The sequence below is a fragment of the Pangasianodon hypophthalmus genome, chromosome 29 (genome assembly GCF_027358585.1).
Source record: "Pangasianodon hypophthalmus isolate fPanHyp1 chromosome 29, fPanHyp1.pri, whole genome shotgun sequence".
Taxonomy (NCBI): Eukaryota; Metazoa; Chordata; class Actinopteri; order Siluriformes; family Pangasiidae; genus Pangasianodon; species Pangasianodon hypophthalmus.
In genome coordinates, this window is record NC_069738.1 from 670941 (window position 1) to 692122 (window position 21182).

Genomic DNA, 21182 nt, shown 5'->3' on the forward strand with positions numbered 1-21182 from the left:
CAGGAAACACAGACAGGAAAGACAAGCTGCAGTGTTGATGACAGAGCAGTCACGTGCATGCGGAGAGCTTGTTTATAAGTGCGTGAACAGACTCTCTCCGCGCTCCCGATCACGTGCACGCGCCGCCAGAGAGCTACTGCATGAACATTTACTGAATCACAAGCTCTAGTCACATTCTCTGATTCGTGTGCACAGCTCACCTGCTGCACTTCTCCGTGAAATCACAACAGAAATGCAAAGAAATGCTGAAACAGATCCACTGACCTACAGCTCAAACTGTGCTTTAATAAAAACTACACCTTTACAAGTGGCGTTATTAACCGCTACAGGCATGTTATTAAAGCAAGATATATATATATTATATATATACATACATATATACATATACACACACACGCACACACACATGCACAGTATAAATAAAGGTTAGGGTCAAGTTAATTTAAAGACAAAGGCGCTATGACAGCAGGCGCTATGACAGCAGGCCCCCTGCAGTGGGATTTGGTGGCTTTGTGGTAAAAGCCTTGCCTCTCGACTCTATAGCTGCTGGTTTGAATCCAGCGTGTGCCTCTACTTTGAGCTGAGATAAACTCATAGGGTTTTGATCTGTAAAAACATTACACCAAAGAGGTGTGTGACATCGCTGATTAATTCAATTCAATTTTATTTGTATAGCGCTTTTAACAATGAACACTGTCTCAAAGCAGCTTTACAGAACATAAGAAACAATAGAACATAAGAAACAATAGAACATAAGAAACAATAAAAAAACTTGCAAACAGTCCTAGATGTTAGACAGAATTATCCCTAGTGAGCAAGCCTGAGGCGACTGAGGAGACTGTGGCAAGGAAAAACTCCCTTAGATGATATGAGGAAGAAACCTTGAGAGGAACCAGACTCAAAAGGGAAAAATTAAAGTCTGTGCTGTTTACTTACTATATGTAGTTATATGAAGGTGAAAAGGTCTATAAAACAGGTGGCCTGTGTGAGTTCCTGTAGCTCATGTGGATGAGTGTCGCCTCTGGGTTGAGAGGTTGCTGGTTCAAACCCCAGCCAGGACTCCAGGATGAGATGGTTGAGGAATCAATGGCAGTGTGAGTGATGTGGAAGGTGCAGGATGGTCTGAGGGCCTGTACTGGTCAGGGGGGGTAATATCCGGGCAGCTGCCCCCCCTGGACCAGGGTTGGAGGAGAAATGGGTTATGATGGTTAGCAAGGGAGTGTCGACTTAGTTTTGCATAATTAGGGAGCACTGTAAAAACTAAGTCGACACTCCCTTGCTAAGCATCATAACCCCTTCCACCTCCAACCCTGGTCCAGGGTATTACCCCCACCACTACACACCCTCTACCACATCACTCACACTACCAGTGACGCCTGAATCAACTCCATCCATATCCTGGAGTCCTGGCTGGGGGTTTGAACCAGCAACCTCACAACCCAGAGGCGATGCTCATCCACATGAGCTACAGGAACTCACACAAGCCACCTCTTTTATAGATCTTTTCACTTTCGTATTAGTCACCGGCATATACTAAATAAACTGCACAAAAAACAGCCCTTTTAACTCCACCTTCTGCATTTCTCCACCCAACAAACCAAGCAGGTTTTAAACCAGCAATCTCCAAGTCCAAAGGCAAGGCTTTTACCACAAAGCCACAAAACCCCCAAACGCCACCAAAGGCCACCAAAGGCCACCAAAGGCACAGTGGTGTCATAGTGCCTTTGTGTTTTAAAATAGCAAGCATGAAAAAACCCCACAAATCATTTTTGGCTTCATCCATATACTCACTGTATCAAAAGTTACAATAACATGCCAAAATGCTTTCATCAAAGTGCCATTTTTGCTCCTCCCCCACATTTTGTCCAATCTTCACCACATTTGGCTCACATCATCTTGATACCTGTCTAAACACTGCAGCAGCAACGCCACCCTGCTGCCCATGTGTTCATCTAGACCTTTCCTCCTACAGTCAGAGAATCCCACCACTGTCTGTGGTCAGAACACACACATCATGATTGAAACTACAAATCACTCTGAAATCCCTTTGCCTAATGTCATGGCTCTGCTTTCCTGTGATTGCTTCGGCAACAACTGCAGTGTGTCTGTGAATGTGTGGATCACAGAGTCTGGGTGCTTGGCCCCCTGAAAATGCTGCTTGCAGCTTTAATTTTATTTAAAGAATTAGAATTAGAATTAGCTTTATTCGCCAAGTGTGTGTGCAGACACACAAGGAATTTGTTGTGTTTTTTTTTTATGGTGCTCTTGGTACATACATATCTTACATGAGAACAGAAAACATCTTAAATAGTAAGACTTAACAATAAAAAATAAAAAATAATAATGTGTATGACTCTGGAACAGAAGATTTCTGTACAGATTTGTGCATTATTTACTCTATATCTCTTTATTTATACAGTATATGTATTTACATAGTACTTGAGAAAGAGGTAGTAATTAGAGATGGAGGATGAATTACAGAAATGAATTATAGAATAAAAAAAACACAGGTAATGATTCCTGTGTTAGCTGTTTAAGCTGGAGATGGCACGGAGGAAAAAACTGTTTTTATGCCTAGATGTTCTAGTGCACAGAGATCTGTAACGTCCGCCTGAAGGGAGGAGTGTAAACAGGTTGTGGGCGGGGTGAGAGGGGTCTGTGATGATGTTAGCTGCCCGTTTCTTCACTCTGGAGTTATACAAGTCCTGAAGGTTGGGCAGGTGCACACACCTGATCCGTTCTGCTGTCCTGACAGTCCACTGCAGTCTTCTTATATCTGATTTGCTGGCTGACCCAAACCAGACAGTTATAGAAGAGCACGGAACCGACTCAGTAACAGCTGAGTAAAACTGTGTCATCTGCGCCTGTGGCAGGTTGAAGTTTTTCAGTTGACGAAGGAAGAACAACCTCTGCTGGGCCTTTTTCACAATGGAGTCAATGTGAATGTCCCACTTCAGGTCCTGAGAGATGGTGGTGCCCAGGAACTTGAATGATCCACTGCAGCCACGGTGCTGTCCATGACAGTGAGAAGGGGGAGAGCAGGGGGGGTTTCTCCTGAAGTCCACTATCATCTCCACAGTTTTGAGTGTGTTCAGCTCCAGGTTGTTGTGACTGCACCAGACAGCCAGCTGCTCAACCTCTTGTCTGTAAGCAGACTCGTCGCCGTCCTGGATGAGACCGATGACTGTAGTGTCATCTGCAAACTTCAGGAGCTTGACAGAGGGGTCTTTAGAGGTGCAGTCATTTGTGTAGAGGGAGAAAAGCAGTGGGGAGAGAACGCAGCCCTGAGGAGCTCCAGTGCTGATGGTGCGGGTGCTGGATGTGAATTTTCCCAGCCTCACTAGCTGCTGCCTGTCTGTCAGGAAGCTGGTGATCCACTGACAGATGGAGGTGGGTACAGAGAGCTGTGTCAGTTTATTCAGAAGCCCCTGGTTTGTCCAGATGTTGGAGGATGTAGTGCAATCCCGTATTGACTGCATCATCCACAGACCTCGTTTGCTTGGTAAGCAAACTGCAGGGGGTCCAGCATAATTTAATTTATAATTAAATTAATTATATTTATTTATAGACCCCATTTTGGTTTGGAAAGCATTGCTGACCTTGATAATGTGAAAAAAAGTGACTACATGCTAATGCTAGTGACTAGATCCAAGATTCAAAAGTTTGTCACATGCACATTCAGAGGAGCAGAGAGATGAGATGTGGCAGCTCTGAGAACTCTGTATAACAATTCACTGTAACTGTAATGGGTATAACATAAGGGGAAGCACAAGACAACAGAACAACACGAGCATTCAGACTAACAGCTACTGCTAGACTACGCAGATTCAAGAAGTTTTTTTTTCTGTAATGATTTAAAATGTACATGGCACGTGTTATGTATGTCTGGCCACGCCCCTTTCCTTTCCCCCCTCAGTATCGCTGTAGCTTTCACCCCTCCAAAGCCTCAGACGATACTATCATCAATCTGCAGTGGTTATAGAGCACAATAGGATGATGGTATATCTCACTAGTGTACTCTCCAGCCTAGCTGTTATTCTCTAACAGAATATTAACTGTGGGAGTGCACTACTTAAGCAACCTGTTTGATGAAATAAACAGTCGCCATCTTTTTAAGATCAAAATATCACTCCATGCATGTAATTCCTTTTTGCTCATTTTTTAAGAAGGGTGCTAATAACTTTGGAGTGGTCCATATTTGATGCACATTGTAACTGCATGATGCTTTGCAGTGTTTAAAAGTCCTATTCATGACTCTTTGGCTCTTTAAAATGTTCTGGGATAAAAATCATCCTGCATTATTTTGACAGATGAGATGCATTTGAGATCCAGTGAGACACTCACTCTCCTGTGGAGCATCTAAGAATAAATAAAACACAGTTAACCTTTAGTAATTTGGTAGAGGATGTTTACGTTATATTTCTTGTATGACAGATTTTTTTCCAATACTTACCATCATGATATACTGAGTTCTAGTTTAGTCTTTTACACAGTCGTCCACCCGGCGCCGTAATCAAGCATCCGACAGCTGCATACTTGTAAACACACACACTTTAATGTTGAAGACCCCTTAAAAGAAATACTTTTTAAATAAAAGCTGCTTACATGTAAACAAGATAACCCCCATTACAAAACGTACAGAAATATCTCACAAAGCAAAAAATCTATTATTTGACAGTAACAGATATGAATAAATAATTTTCACCTCTGTTCATCGCTGGTGTGAGAGGTGCACAGTTTCCAGTCTGCCACAGTCGGGTCCAACAGCCTAATATCAGTGCAGTGTGGAGTGCTCAGGGACTTTCCTGTGCTCTTGCTCTCCTTCCTGTGTTATAGTTCATGGTTACATAATCCATCATCCGCTGGGATTCCCAGCCTTTTTCCTGTTTCACGTAATAAGACAGGAATCTTTCTCTTCTCTTTGGGCTCTTGCTTCTCTTTGGGCTCTTGCTTCTCTTTCTTCCTGTTCCTGTCTTTGTCTTGCTTCTTCTCTCAACCTCCTCTCTTCTTGTTCATGTCTCTCCCTCCGCTCCTCTTCCTCTCTCCATCTGATTCTTGCTGCTTCCTTATGCATCTCATAGGAGTAACAGGTTCCTCCGTTCTCCTCCACCATTCTGTCTATCTTCTGCAGTAGCTCACTGACCTGCTCTCTGTTTCTCAGGTCTTTATTGTTGAAGATGTGATATCTACCTCCACACTGAGCAACTAGCCTGCTGAGAGATCTGTTCTGCTGAAGCAACATATTCACAGAATTCCCCTCTAACTGGTCTCCATAAGTGAAGAGAATCATTGTGTATTTTTTCATCTCTCTCCCAAAAATCAGCTCTAATCTCTCTATAACATTTTCCTCCTGTTCAGTGAATCTGATATTAATGGGCTGGATGTAAAGGAAAGCGTGAGGTCCTGGACTGGACAGATAAACACTCCTCCTTATCTCCTTTCTCCTCACTGTGTGGAATAACCATGGTGGGTGGAGAAACGGTGGTGAGTCAGAAAACAGTAGCGGGTGGAGAAACGGTGGTGGTTCGAAAAACCCTGGTGGGTCGAGAAATGGTGGCGAGTCAGAAAACGGTGGTGAGTCGGAAAACGGTGTTGGGTCAAATAACCGTGGTGTGCGGAATAACCCTGGTGTGTCGAAGAACTCTGGTGTGTCGATCACAGACACAGTCCTCCCTGAAACCACTCCATGACTTGCTGTAAACTAAACAGGTGATTCTTTATCCTGATTTTTTACTCCACTGATCCCCAACATATAGAGATATGTGTGTGTGTGTGTGTGTGTGTGTGTGTGTGAGAGAGAGAGACTGTAACCTGATAATGGGACGCTATAAAGAACCAATTCTAATCTGAAGGCTCATACACCTGGTACTGAATATGTGCAGCAATTAGGGGAGTAACTCGATGCATCAATATAACAGGGGAGTGACTAAAATACATAAATGCAACAATTATAAATTATTATTAAATTATTTAAAAAGAATAAATAATTGGTGTGTACCAAATAATTTACATTTTTAAACTGATGTGCTAATAATTTAATAGGCTAGCATGTGTGCCCTAGCAGCAATAAACGTGTAACCATGTCTACTAGAGACTTTTAAATGCTTTTATATTATTACACTATAAATATGAATCCAAAAGAATATGTTAATATACTTACAGTTAATTGCTAGAGCGTCTTTAATTTTATTAATTAACATTCTGGCTTGCTCTGGACTTTGGGAGACGTTGTTGAAGACGTGATATCTGTTGTGAAATCTCTGCACGACTTCCTTCAGTCCCTCTGTGGCTTCTATAAACTCTTCTATAGTGAGATCTTCTCTCTCCAGCTCGTCTCCTCTGGTGAAGAGGATCCACGTGTTCTGGAGGAGATTTTTAGGTATAAAGTTCTCAATCAGAGAAACAGTTTCTTTTTCTTCAGGTGTGAATCGGTCTGCCTTCATCACCAGCAGCATCACAGTGCGAGCTGACTCGTCTAACTGGAGGCCAGATCTCCATTTCCCTATTGTAATCTCATTGCTTGTTTCTGTGTTGAAGAGTCCTGGTGTGTCGTAGACATCAAGAGTCACTCCATCAAAAGTCACGCTTTCCTTCTGAACCTCCTGAGTTACAGATTTAAAGCTCTTCTTGGAAATAAACCCCTTTTTCCCTAGTATGGTGTTTCCTGAAGCACTTTTCCCAGCTCCTGTTTTTCCAAGCAGAATAATATTATAACTCAGAGGACGAGAGGTCTTCTTTGATGCCATTATTGATGCCCTTTTTTTTCGGTAAGCCATCATCTACCTGGTGAAAGGTTTATAGAAAGGTAAAAAAGATTAAGTGTATTAACCCTTTTATGAATACATACATTAAAGCATTAAAGATACAGAAATATGGCTAATACATGCAATACTATGCAATATTATTTGCAAAATGTATTATATAAACTCTCCAATCTTTCTGCTTTCGTGTAATTATAAGTAATTACAATATATTATAACTAGTTAGTAGCTCAATTCCAATAATAGTATTTATTGTACTATTGATCTATAAACACCACATTAGATAATCAATAATAATAATAATAATAATAACGGCCTTGCTGTTCCAATGTTTCGGACGGAACTGTATATTCCAAAATTGGTTTAATAACAGTACTGTATTAGTCACTTGCTCATGCAAAAGGTAACCTTTATGTTCAGTTAATAATAAATTATTACCTGTGGTCACTGATGAAGGATTTTAATAGAAGTCACACCACTTCTTTTCACTGCGAATTTGTTTCTTACCCAAAACCCTGCGCCAGAAATACAAAAACATCAGACACTCGCTTCAAATGAGTCTCTCTTCCATATACTATGTCTTCTTAGATTGAGTCTGTTTACAATATTTCTCATGTTCCATCACATAAATACCTCTTAAACAAAGTTAAAGAGGGGAGTAATGCTGTAACTCGGGACGCAGGGCCTTCGAAGGCTACCATCACAACATTCTATACAACCGTGAGCTTCCAACTTTGTGGTGACAGTCTGGGGAACAGCCACATATGGGTGTGATGGTCAGGGGTGCACAAACTTTTGGCCATATAGTGTATATCTGTGCTATGGCTGTGAACTGTTCAGTGTGTGCCATTATGTTAGATGTCCACAGCACCAGTCACACCAACAGAAATTCCAATCTGATCAGATAATATACTGAAGAAATGAAGTGTTTTCTGATATGATGAGGAAGCTCTGCTTTCCGTAAACAGATCTGCAGAATGTGGATTTAATCTCCAGGATTATTTTACTTTTCTAAACTTACTGAGTTGGTAATAAAAACACCTTCTGTCACGTGACAGCTGCACAGGCTGAGGCTCTGCAAAGATTAAAGCATTAACTAACTTTTCTTACCAGATTCGGTGTCATGGAAAAGAACCATCATGACAGAAATTCACAAATTTATAAATTGTAAGAAATAAAAAAGATAAAAATTGAGACCAGAATCGCGTCCTGTAACTGTAAGGCTGAAAATAAACCCTGACTACCTGCCTGTCTGTAAGCTGAGAATTCTGAACTCGTTTCTGTGTCTAATACAGTTTACGGTCTAATACCTTTTTTTTCTTTGGAATGGGTTTTGAGTCATTCTCAAGATATTCTCACATTTTAATCTCCAACATAAAACACATCAGTAACACCCCTTTTTTTTTAAAGCTTTTCCGTGTCTTGAAAAAGGCGGTTGCTAACAAATGGGACTATATAGAGGTCGTCGCGGACATTAAACGTCATCACGCCGAACAGGAAAACTCATCAACTACACGTACAATGAACGGAATTTTCTACAGAATAATGTACCATGGACACATTCCCAAAAATGTTTGGGGAGAAAAGTCAAGCACAGAAGGAGCGCAGTGGCTCCGTATCAGGGAACATGCTCTTAAAATAAAGACTGAAAGATCGTCAGAAGCGTAGTGGTGGTGACGTTAATGTCGCGCGACCGTGGTGTAGATTGTTATATCGTTATATGTTTTTGTAGATGAATAATGAGACGACGCAGACACCAGGGCTGTAACCAGCAGGTTCAGACTCTTTACTGAAATCGACTGTTGATGATGTCACCATGTACAGGCAGCACTCATACATAATACATCACACATTTGATAAAAACAATGTTAAATATTTCAGAGCAGCCTATCTAAAATGTCCTATTCTCCCCGAGGTAAAAGAAATACAACTTCAAATATTAAATGAGATATCCCTCCAATAAATTTCTACATTCAAAATGTAATTTTGAAAATGAGCCTCGTTATTTATGCAAACATTTATCTGAAGACACAGATGGTAGAGAAGGATGTGGCTGCTGCTGATGGTTTCACTCTAACCTTACAAGATATAACGTACAGAATAACCAGAGAGCGCTCTGTTCTGTATGATCGGATTAATAATATTATATTATTAGCAAAATACTTCATACATAAATGTAGATATTTTAAATCCCCTCCTTTGTTTATTGTATTTAAAACTGATCTGAAATACTTCTCAGATGCTCTTAGCAAAATGAAAAATCCAAAAGCAGTAAAACTGATTAATTTGTTTGTTTTATATAATTTGTTGTAATTTTATACTTATGTTATTTTTTTATTTTATAGTTTATGTGTTTTGGAATGTTTTGTTATATGTTTTGTCTGGAGTTTATTATGACTCGATTGTGTTGAGGCTTCCACACCAGATTCCTTTCTGTATACTAATTAATGCCAGTTTGTTGTATTCAGATTTTGTACCTTAATTTAAAATAAATAAATAAAAATACATAATACATGGCATAGTGCACTTTACCGCCACCTACTGGGCTGGAGTGAAGAGCGCACTTTACCGCCACCTGCTGGGCTGGAGTGAGGAGCGCTTTACCGCCACCTACTGGGCTGGAGTGAAGAGCGCACTTTACCGCCACCTGCTGGGCTGGAGTGAGGAGCGCTTTACCGCCACCTACTGGGCTGGAGTGAAGAGCGCACTTTACCGCCACCTGCTGGGCTGGAGTGAGGAGCGCTTTACCGCCACCTGCTGGGCTGGAGTAAGGAGCGCACTTTACCGCCACCTGCTGGGCTGGAGTGAGGAGCGCTTTACCGCCACCTGCTGGGCTGGAGTAAGGAGCGCACTTTACCGCCACCTGCTGGGCTGGAGTAAGGAGCGCACTTTACCGCCACCTGCTGGGCTGGAGTGAGGAGCGCTTTACCGCCACCTACTGGGCTGGAGTGAAGAGCGCACTTTACCGCCACCTGCTGGGCTGGAGTAAGGAGCGCACTTTACCGCCACCTGCTGGGCTGGAGTGAGGAGCGCACTTTACCGCCACCTGCTGGGCTGGAGTAAGGAGCGCACTTTACCGCCACCTGCTGGGCTGGAGTGAGGAGCGCTTTACCGCCACCTGCTGGGCTGGAGTAAGGAGCGCACTTTACCGCCACCTGCTGGGCTGGAGTGAGGAGCGCACTTTACCGCCACCTGCTGGGCTGGAGTAAGGAGCGCACTTTACCGCCACCTGCTGGGCTGGAGTAAGGAGTGCAGCTTTTCCCTCCCGCTATGAATCCTCAGGAGAGCAAATGAAACCTAACGCTGCTGTAAATCCCTGTGTATCTGAAGCGCAGTGGCAGAGCCAGGGATTATTCAGAGGGGTGGCCATCAGGGGCCAGCACTTACTCTGGGGTGGCACAGAAAATATCATTATGCAAACAAACATGGCGCTCATCCAGCCTTAAAATACTTTTTTAAAAGTATTATTATACGTGCCTAAATCACAAAGATGTATAACATGCAATTGCTACAATATTTTAATTTTAATTAAAATTAATTTAAATTCACATAAAATATATAGTCATAATTCACCCTCATGTTTTCCAAAACTATTTGATCAAATAAAACTTATGAAATTCACTTTGAAACCAGAATCTCTCCCATTGCTGAAAAAACTACATAAAGACCAGAAAATCATGTCAATTATGTAAGCTACTGAAATGCATTTTATTAAAAGTGCAAACAATAAAACTTCAGCAAACTTACAAGCTGTTTCCAACATCCATGACACTACTAGTACAAACAATTTACATTAGCTGGATTCTCTGCTGGTTTAAAGCAAAGAAATTCCCGAATTCATCAAGGTTTAGAGACTTGGCTCTCCTGGACTCGGCACTTAAAACACCCAGATTGCTCAGTCTATCATCACTCATGGCTGATCGCAGGGAACTTTTTACCAGCTTGAGAGTAGAGAAGCTGCGTTCACATGCAGCTGTACTCACGGGTATGGCAACAGCAATTCTGCACAATCTAAAGAGCTCGTGGAACACCTCTTTATAAGGTTCAATAAGCACAATCACATCTACAATACAAGCAGCTTCTGTATGCCAGCTTGCGCTTTCCTCTCCAGAGTCGGCTAATGTAAAGCTAACTGCTTCCTAACTTCTGTTTACACAGGACAGGGATAAAAGTGCGCTGAACTGACACTTTCACAATCTTTAAACAAATCAAATAATCATTTTTCTGACTTTATAACTCGAACACTCGAAGTTGATCCAGGAACCGAGGCTGCACTGTAACTTACTCCTCATCTCCCACTTTTTACGAAAGATGGAAAACCGAGCTATTTTTGGAAACTCTCGCGATGCCTATCAGTGCCGGTGAGGTTCTCCTAGATCAGTGTTTGAGAAGTTATTTCCATCTTTTAAAAATGCAATTATGAGCGGGGTGGCCAGTGGGGTGGCCGTGATTATGTCCATGGTGGCCGCGGCCACTCCTGGCCCCGCCCCTGGCCCCGCCCCTGTTGAAGGGAGAGTGCAGTATGTGGTAAAAACCATAATATTAAAATCTGCAGTCTGATTAAAAAGGGTGTACTTAAAAAATAAGTGGCTAATAACTATAGAATACAGTATAGGTATAGTATACTTTTCTATTAATATGATATGATTTTGTGTGAATTCTGTTATTTTAACTGTGGAATAAATCATACTGGCTAGCTACAAGAGCTGTAATGATGCAGTGCATTACAAAGTATTAGGGCTGTCACTCTTGAGTAGTTTGATAATCGATTAATCAACTGTTTCCTTCAAACTAATCAAGTACTTGATATCATATGGCGTATTAAAACCTCTGTACAAACAGTCACTGACATTTTTTTCTAGATAAAAACTGCGTACACACTCACCTTCCACTTTAATAGGATGACTGGCTGATTAGATAACTGCATAAAGGAGCAGGTGTACAGGTGTTCCTATTAAAGTGACCAGTTAGTGTAAGCGTAAGCTACATATAAATATACTTATTATCCTAGAATCCTGACTTTTTAATGAACAATACATTCCAAATAATTACTGTAAAAAATTAAATGTAAAAAAATATAATTAAAAAAGTAATGCATGGCAATAATCGTTATTAAATAATTTGATGAATTGTTATAACGAAGTTAAAATCATCCATTAAAATGTAGGCTTTAATGTTGCAATGTTATAAAAATGTCTGTATTTTCATAATAATAACCTGTACTTGTTATTGTCAGAGATGGCTAGAGTTACTCAGGTACCATTACTAAACAAATACAAGTACAAATAAATGTTCATCTAAATATCTGCTCTAGTAAGAGCAGATTGTGGGTAAGGGTAAGGATTGTGGGTAACACATAGAGGGGGATTGTGGGTAAACACAGAGAGGGGGATTGTGGGTAAACACAGAGAGGGGGATTGTGGGAAACGCAGAGAGGGGGATTGTGGGAAACGCAGAGAGGGGGATTGTGGGTAAACACAGAGAGGGGGATTGTGGGTAAACACAGAGAGGGGGATTGTGGGTAAACACAGAGAGGGGGATTGTGGGAAACACAGAGAGGGGGATTGTGGGGAAACGCAGAGAGGGGGATTGTGGGGAAACGCAGAGAGGGGGATTGTGGGTAAACACATAGAGGGGGATTGTGGGTAAACACAGAGAGGGGGATTGTGGGAAACACAGAGAGGGGGATTGTGGGGAAACGCAGAGAGGGGGATTGTGGGTAAACACATAGAGGGGGATTGTGGGTAAACACAGAGAGGGGGATTGTGGGAAACACAGAGAGGGGGATTGTGGGGAAACGCAGAGAGGGGGATTGTGGGTAAACACAGAGAGGGGGATTGTGGGTAAATACAGAGAGGGGGATTGTGGGAAACACAGAGAGGGGGATTGTGGGTAAACACAGAGAGGGGGATTGTGGGTAAACACAGAGAGGGGGATTGTGGGTAAACACAGAGAGGGGGATTGTGGGTAAACACAGAGAGGGGGATTGTGGGTAAACATGGCACAGAGAGACGTGTTAGCGCACAGTCCTCCCACGGGCTAACTATGCGTACGCGTGTGGTTGGCTGGGAGGCGTGTCTAACTGCGGAAACGGTTTGACATGATGTTGTAACTTCGTCTGTGGGTTTAATCACATTCAGGTTAATATTGTTTAAACTGGAGAAATACTCTTCAAAGTACATCTGAAGTGTTAACAATAAATTGATAAACAATAAATACTAAAAATTTCCCTCATCACATCCAGAACGTTCCGTCTTCTATAGCCGAGCTCATGCTCTGAAACCGCTGGAGACAGAAACGCATTAAACGCTGTGTGTGAATCTCAGTGTAAACAGATTCACTGTGTGAGTGTCTCACACCGGTGTGTTTTGCCGAATATTTAATCACGTGAAATTTTCATCGAGGATTTTTTTATAATTGAGTATTCGTGACAGCCCTACAACCTACACAGCAGCATGACTGACAACACAAACAAACATCAGAATAAAAAAGTCCTTCAGATTTATTTTAAATGTTTTAATTTTGTTATGCAAAATTGTAATTTTGTTTACATTTTTATACACTGCTAAATGTCACAAACACTCATCATTAAGTTTCAGTCGCTTTATTTTATAGTATAAATGTTTGAATCCACTGGAAATGGAAACCTAAGGCACATATACAGGCACTGCTTATTTCTGCTCTACTGAAAATGTATTGTACTGAGGCACCACCATCATCACACTCCTATTAGCCATGATACTCATACATTATACAGCCAAAAGTATGTTCACCCCCTCCTAATGACTGAGTTCATGTGTTTCAGCTATACCCATTGCTAACAGGTCCATAAGATCAAGCACATAGCCATGCCATCTCCACAGATTAACACTGGCAGTAGCATGGGTCATACTGAATGTGACACTGTCATGGGATGCCACTGACTTTGCCACAAGTCAGTTCACGGTAAGTTTTATTTTGTGTGAAATGGAAGCGTCTAGGAGCAACAACTGCTTAGCCATGAAGTGGGAGACCATGAATCTGGGATTGATGGATGCCAGAAGGCCAGAAAGCAGAGTGCCAGCAGTAAAGTGTCGTGGAGGAGGGATAATGATCTGGACCTTTTTCTGCCAGAAAGCGGGGCAACTCCATATTAAGGCCCAAGCTTTTGGAATGGGATGTTCACCAAGCTCATATAGGTGAGATGGTCAGGTTTCCACATACATTTGGCCATATAATGTAGATCACTGTATTTGATTATCGTTGTTTTACAGTTCATTAATGTTAACTGTTTATTACTAAGAGTGATTTACAAATAGAAAAACAAAATACGGCATACTCTGTAGTAAGTACATGTACAGTCATGGGAAAAAGAAAATACCCCCTCCTTCAATTCTGTTTTTATTTATCAGGGCCTAAACAACAGTTGTGTGGTGAACAGGAGGACAATGATCCCAAGCACACCAGCAAACCAACATCTGAATGGCTGAAGAAGAAAAAAATCATGGTGTTGGAACGGCCAAGTGAAAGTCCAGACCTCAACCCCATTGAGATGCCGTGGAGGGATCTTCAGAGAGCTGTGCATTAACGAATGCCTTCAAACACCACTGAACTGAAGCGATGCTGCAAAGAAGAGTGGGTTAGATTTCTCCAGAACATGTGAGAGACTCATAAACTCCTACAGAAACATTTACTTCAGGTTACTGCTGCTAAAGGCGGTTCTGCATGTTACTGAGTTATAGGGTGCCTTTATTTTCCCACCTGGTTTCTGAATGTTGGTTTATTTTTTGGGGAAAAAATAACTGCATGTTGAAATCTGTTGTGTATTTTTGGTGAGATTATTAGTTTGTTTATAGAAGTTAGTGTGGAACACACAAGTGTTATTCAGGCCCTGATGAGTAAACACACAGAATTGAAGGAGGGAGAAGTTTCTTTTTCCCAGTATTTTGTGCACAATACATTGAAAATGACACAGTTGATTTTCCTCAGTTCGACAAAGTAGCTGATTTAGCTATATTAATAAAAGAGTAGTTTGACTGCACCTCCTTTAGAAAGCAGAGCAAAAAAAAGATGGTAATAACAACAGTGGTATTGTGGTTTCTTGGAAATTGATACACATGGCTCACAGCAGCTGCAGCATATGAGCCTGAGTTTCATCTTCTGAAAAAGATTATCAGATGGTTTGGCAGTCCAGTCACTGCTCCCAAATAAACTCACACTCACTGCGCTGCAGGGGCTGAGGAGGTTTGCCCAGTACAGCCAGTGATCAGCTCAAATTCCTTATCTGTCCATCAGAGACTCCAGTCAGGAGAATAAAGGTGTAGACAAGATCTTGTGCTGGAACATAATGTGAATGTGATTTATTTTGGGGTTTCAGTGCACGTGGTGCTGATGGGAATGAAATGGCAGATAGAGTGGCAAAACAATGTCTCAGAAGGCCTGAGGTTAAAATACCAGTAACAATCATGCTAAAGTCATATAGCGTGAAGTCATATTTTGGTATGAAAAAATTCTTCTCTCCGCATGCTTAACTCACCTCTGAATATCCACACTGACGTGAAATGAGCAGAAGGCTGTTAGGCTGAACAGCACACTCACACACGGTTACGGCATGCGTTCAGTCCACAAAAATATTCTGCTTTTAAAGACGAAGGCTTCTTAACCTGGCACACACGGCCACAGGTATGTTTTCATCAACGTCTGTTTGTTCTGCCTCCAGTCTCACATTCCTGCGCCTTGCATTAAAGAATCTCCTGTATTCTCTCAGTTGCCTATCCTTCTTTTTAATTAACTCTTTCAACTGTTCAATCCTTTTCTCTTTTTTTCCCTCTGATTCCTTTAGCTTTTCAATTGTCTCCTGTAATTTTCTGATTTCCTCGTTGTACTGAGATGTTAATTTTCTCTCTAATTCTGTATAGTGTTTCTTTAACTCCTCCTCCTTCTCCTTCAGCTTCTCCTCCACATTCTGAAACATGGCGCTGGTGTAGTGTTCACCCCCGTTTGCAGACATCATGCTTTCCACTTTGTCCAGAAACTCCAGAACCTGAGCCCGATCATCCATTCTTGTGTTGTCAAACACGTGATACCTCCCTCCAAATACATCTATCAGGGCTTTGAGTTTCCCTCCAGCCTCAAGCAGATGTTCCTCAATGGTTCCTGTGAGTTGGTCTGCATGTGTGAAGAGGACCATGGTGTATTTATCTGCTTCTTCTCCAAAAAGAGCTCTGATCTTCTCCACTGCGAGAAGTTCCTCCTCCGTGAAGGGGCCAAGCTGAATCACCAGGATGATGGCATGGGGTCCTGGAGCCATCATGTTAATGCACTTACACATCTCTTTTTTCAAGTCTTTCTCAGAAAGTGTGTCATCAAAAAGACCTGGATTATCCACCACGACCAGGTGTGTCAGCCACTTCTCCAGTCACCTTCCAGCACTCTTTAGTTATAGATGATCCACTTTTGGCAGCTCTGAAGGCTTTCCTGCCCAGAATGGTGTTTCCTGAGGAACTTTTCCCAGCTCCAGTTTTTCCCACCAGCACCATCCTCAACGTGGACACTGAAGACACAGGAGAAGGAGAAGAATTTATCAAAATCTTAGGATCTGACAGTGATATTAATCTGTGTTATTTAGAGACTTTTCAAAGGCTGTTATGTGGTAACTGTGAAGCAGTTTGAAGTTCTTTACTCTGTTAACTGAGAGACACCTAATTCAGGTAATGCTGAACGTTCTTCTGCTCATCTTCATATTCCTCATTTCCTTTTCATTGCCTGGTGTAGATAATAGACTATGAAGTTAAATAATCTAGCGTATAACCTACTAGTCACTGATTTCTCCCAGCTTTGTCATGATCAATTTGCATATTGTAGACAACAATTATGAATACATTTGGTTTATTATCTCTGGAATTATGCCGACATTTAGCTTGTTTATTAAACATTTGCTGCTAAAATGAGACTTCTTCCTGTGATTATTGATTACATGACTTACATGCACTCACCATCCACTTTATTAGGTACACCTGCACATTCATGCAGTTATCATCAGCCAGTCATGTGGCAGAAGGCTGTCATGGGCACAGACTCACTGCAACTGGACAGCTGAAGACTGGAAAAAGACCAGGTGATTTTTTTTCTAATCTTCAGCTGTCCAGTTGTGGTGAGCCTGTGCTCATGAGAGCCTCAGATTCCTGTTCTTGGCTGACAGGAGAGGAACCTGATGTGTTTCAGTCTGCAGATTCTCCGCTCACAGGATGGTTTTTGTTTTTCGCACCATTCTGTGTAAACTCTAGAGACTGTTGTGTGTGAAAATCCCTGAAGGAGATCAGCAGTTTTTGAAAAACTCAAACCAGCCCATCTGGCACCAACAACCAGGCCATGTTTAAAGTCACAGAGATCACACTTTATCTTCATTCTGATGTTTGATGTGAACATTAACTGAAGCTCTTGACCTGCATCTGCATGACTTTTTACATTGTGCTGCTGCTACATGATTGGCTGATTAGATAACTGCATGAATGTGCAGGTGTTCCTAATAAAGTGAGTGTATATTGATCTTTCAATATATTAGCCATTTCATAAAGACAAAGAAACACAAAAGAGATGACAATTTCCTAGTAAAGCATCAAACACAGAAAGCTGTGTATATTCACTCTTATTTATCAAGAACATGTAACAAATAGCTGTTTAAAAGAACGTGCTAAACCCACTGCAGATAATTTTTACATTTTTTTCTATCCGCACTGGCCATTAATCCCCCACCCCACAAAAAAGAGCATTTGATCATAAAAAGCACAGTCTTAAAGTTTGGGGTGATTTTATACAAGCCTTTCTGAGAAAGCAGTTTAGACGAGGTTTAGCAGTGCAGTTGAAAAACAACGAGCTAACAAACGGCAAAAATCTGCTTTTTAAAATTACACTAAATCAAGATTAGAAATAAACTGCATAACGTGTGTGTTGGAGATGAAGATGTTCTTACTGTTTGGACGGTCTAAATCAGGACTGGTTCTTCCTGATGGTTTCTTCTCTGCACCCTTTCCCACTTTAGAAAAAACGCATTTGTTACAACATTAGAGACATATCACACATACAGAAATACACTATATGGCCAAAAGTATATGGACACCCATGTGTTAAACATCCCATTCCAAAAACCATGGACATTAATATTAAGTTGTTCCCGCTTTGCTGTTATAATGAGCTCCACTCTTCTGGGAAGCTTTCCACTAGATGTTGGAGCGTGGCTGTGGGGATTTGTGTTCATTCAGCTACAAGAGCATTAGTGAGGTCAGGCGCTGATGTTGGGATGTCGAGGAGGTCTGGGGTTCAGTCGGTGTTCCAGTTCATCCCAAAGGTGTTCAGTGGGGTTGAGGTCAGGGCTCTGTGCAGGACACTCGAGTTCTTCCACTCCAACCTTCACACACCATGTCTTCATGGAGCTCGCTTTGTGCACAGGGGCATTGTCATGCTGGAACAGGTTTGAGTCTCTTAGTTCCAGTGAAGGGAAACTGTAAAGCTACAGCACACAGAGACGTTCTATACAACTGTGTGCTTCCGATTTTGTGCTAACAGTTTGGGGAAGAACCACATATGGGTGTGATGGTTGGGGGTGCACATACTTTTGGCTGTATAGTGTATATTGCTTTTCTGTATGGAATTGTGTATGGATTATGTCTTATTATGTGTGTATTATGTATAATTTTTACAGATATTCCAGATATATACAGAGTCCTCTCAACAAGGTCACACAGTGTGTGTGTGTGTCTTACAGTTTGGACGGTCTAAATCAGGACTGGCTCTTCCTGATGGTTTCTTCTCTTCACCCTTCTCCTTTCCCACGTGAAAATGTAAAAAAAAAATACATATGAATTAAAACAAGCAATCATGTACATTCCACCTCATTATAGTAATGATGATTTTTATGATGGTTGATGATGTGAATTCACACTGAATAAAGCATTTTATTCCACTCAGATCTCACAAATACTAAAAGAGGACCTCTGATGATAACAGATTGTACAAGTATAATCCTGGAAGAGGACAGAGTACACTCCTGGAAGAGGACAGAGTCTACTCCTGGAAGAGGACAGATTATACTCCTGGAAGAGGACAGAGTATACTCCTGGAAGAGGACAGATTATACTCCTGGAAGAGGACAGATTACACTCCTGGAAGAGGACAGAGAATACTCCTGGAAGAGGACAGAGAATACTCCTGGAAGAGGACAGATTATACTCCTGGAAGAGGACAGAGTATACTCCTGGAAGAGGACAGAGTATACTCCTGGAAGAGGACAGATTATACTCCTGGAAGAGGACAGATTATACTCCTGGAAGAGGACAGAGAATACTCCTGGAAGAGGACAGAGAATACTCCTGGAAGAGGACAGATTATACTCCTGGAAGAGGACAGAGTATACTCCTGGAAGAGGACAGAGTATACTCCTGGAAGAGGACAGAGTATACTCCTGGAAGAGGACAGATTATACTCCTGGAAGAGGACAGATTACACTCCTGGAAGAGGACAGAGAATACTCCTGGAAGAGGACAGAGAATACTCCTGGAAGAGGACAGATTATACTCCTGGAAGAGGACAGAGTATACTCCTGGAAGAGGACAGAGTATACTCCTGGAAGAGGACAGATTATACTCCTGGAAGAGGACAGATTATACTCCTGGAAGAGGACAGAGTACACTCCTGGAAGAGGACAGAGTACACTCCTGGAAGAGGACAGAGTATACTCCTGGAAGAGGACAGATTATACTCCTGGAAGAGGACAGAGTATACTCCTGGAAGAGGACAGAGAATACTCCTGGAAGAGGACAGATTATACTCCTGGAAATGGACAGACTATACTCCTGGAAGAGGACAGAGTATACTCCTGGAAGAGGACAGAGTATACTCCTGGAAGAGGACAGAGAATACTCCTGGAAGAGGACAGAGTATACTCCTGGAAATGGACAGAGAATACTCCTGGAAGAGGACAGAGTATACTCCTGGAAGAGGACAGAGTATACTCCTGGAAGAGGACAGAGTATACTCCTGGAAGAGGACAGATTATACTCCTGGAAGAGGACAGAGAATACTCCTGGAAGAGGACAGAGTATACTCCTGGAAGAGGACAGAGTATACTCCTGGAAGAGGACAGAGAATACTCCTGGAAGAGGACAGAGTATACTCCTGGAAGAGGACAGAGAATACTCCTGGAAGAGGACAGAGTATACTCCTGGAAGAGGACAGAGAATACTCCTGGAAGAGGACAGAGTATACTCCTGGAAGAGGACAGAGTATACTCCTGGAAGAGGACAGATTATACTCCTGGAAGAGGACAGATTACACTCCTGGAAGAGGACAGAGTATACTCCTGGAAGAGGACAGAGTATAATCCTGGAAGAGGACAGAGTATACTCCTGGAAGAGGACAGATTATACTCCTGGAAGAGGACAGATTATACTCCTGGAAGAGGACAGAGTATAATCCTGGAAGAGGACAGAGTATACTCCTGGAAGAGGACAGAGTACACTCCTGGAAGAGGACAGAGTATAATCCTGGAAGAGGACAGAGTATACTCCTGGAAATGGACAGAGTATACTCCTGGAAGAGGACAGAGTACACTCCTGGAAGAAAACAGCAGCTCTGTCCAGACCTGGTTAAAATGTGTAGAGCAGGGATGGGCAACTTACGGCCCGCAATACCTTTAAATACGGCCTGCTGGACCATATTATACTCTGATTAAGAAAATGACTAGACCTTTCAAATATTTGTCATATTTTAAATATATATATATTTAAAATTATAAAACTAAAACCGAAAGTAAACCTAGAACAAAACATTTCTGACGTTTAAACAAGCAGAACTGCTCATGTGTGTTTATAACTAACGTAAATGTGCTGTCTGTACCTGGAGTCGACATTTTCCGCGTTAAAATCCCTGTTAATTTTTAAATCTTCTCCTTCCCGGAAACGACTACGCGCCACCGTGATCTATGTAGATGTAGAAAGCGCATGCGTACAACTCCTTCAGTCATTGGTCAAAAGTACGACGACGTTAAAAAGGAAATAAACTGTAACTAAGTGCGCATAGAAATCATAAAAGTCCCCGAGCACACGGAGAGAACCCGGAGCAGCTCTTAGGATATTACTGTAGAATCACAGAAATACTTTAATACTACTTTAAATGCTTTGTGTATCACAAACGGTTATTTACTCTCGTTGCTCATCAGTCCCAGTCTCCAGTGCAGCTCTGTCCTCTGGCTCAGGTTATCAGCTCATACCCACACACACATACCTGAGGAAAACACACCAGGGTCCCACTCACACACTGAACACAGAAAATGCACAGAACAATGAGCATGATGAATAGGAATGTTACACACTGGCTAAAACTTTATTTATTTATCTATTTTTGAGATCCTATTCATTTTTTAAACTTTGGAACAAAAAGCCTGAT

The 21182-nt window shown here is 41.8% G+C and overlaps 1 protein-coding gene and 1 pseudogene across 1 annotated transcript; both read right to left on the reverse strand.

The window, feature by feature from the left end:
* Positions 1-1283: 1283 nt before the first annotated feature.
* On the reverse strand, positions 1284-6775 carry LOC113547081 (GTPase IMAP family member 4). Its single transcript, XM_034301443.2, has 4 exons — positions 6161-6775; positions 4706-5673; positions 4454-4535; positions 1284-4359 (listed from the first exon to the last, which is right to left on the reverse strand). Exons 1-2 carry the CDS (start codon positions 6744-6746, stop codon positions 4889-4891), a joined length of 1371 nt encoding a protein of 456 aa, XP_034157334.2. The 5' UTR covers positions 6747-6775; the 3' UTR covers positions 1284-4359; positions 4454-4535; positions 4706-4888.
* A 6470-nt stretch (positions 6776-13245) lies between these two features.
* LOC117595703 (GTPase IMAP family member 4-like) lies at positions 13246-20787 on the reverse strand (annotated as a pseudogene).
* Positions 20788-21182: the final 395 nt, after the last annotated feature.

Coding starts and splice junctions, on each gene's coding strand:
- LOC113547081 (XM_034301443.2), bottom strand. CDS start 6,746: ATGGCATCAAAGAAGACCTCTCGTCCTCTGAGTTATAATATTATTCTG. Junction 5,674..6,160: donor AGACGCTCTAGCAATTAACT/GTAAGTATATTA, acceptor GAGTGGTTTCAG/GGAGGACTGTGTCTGTGATC.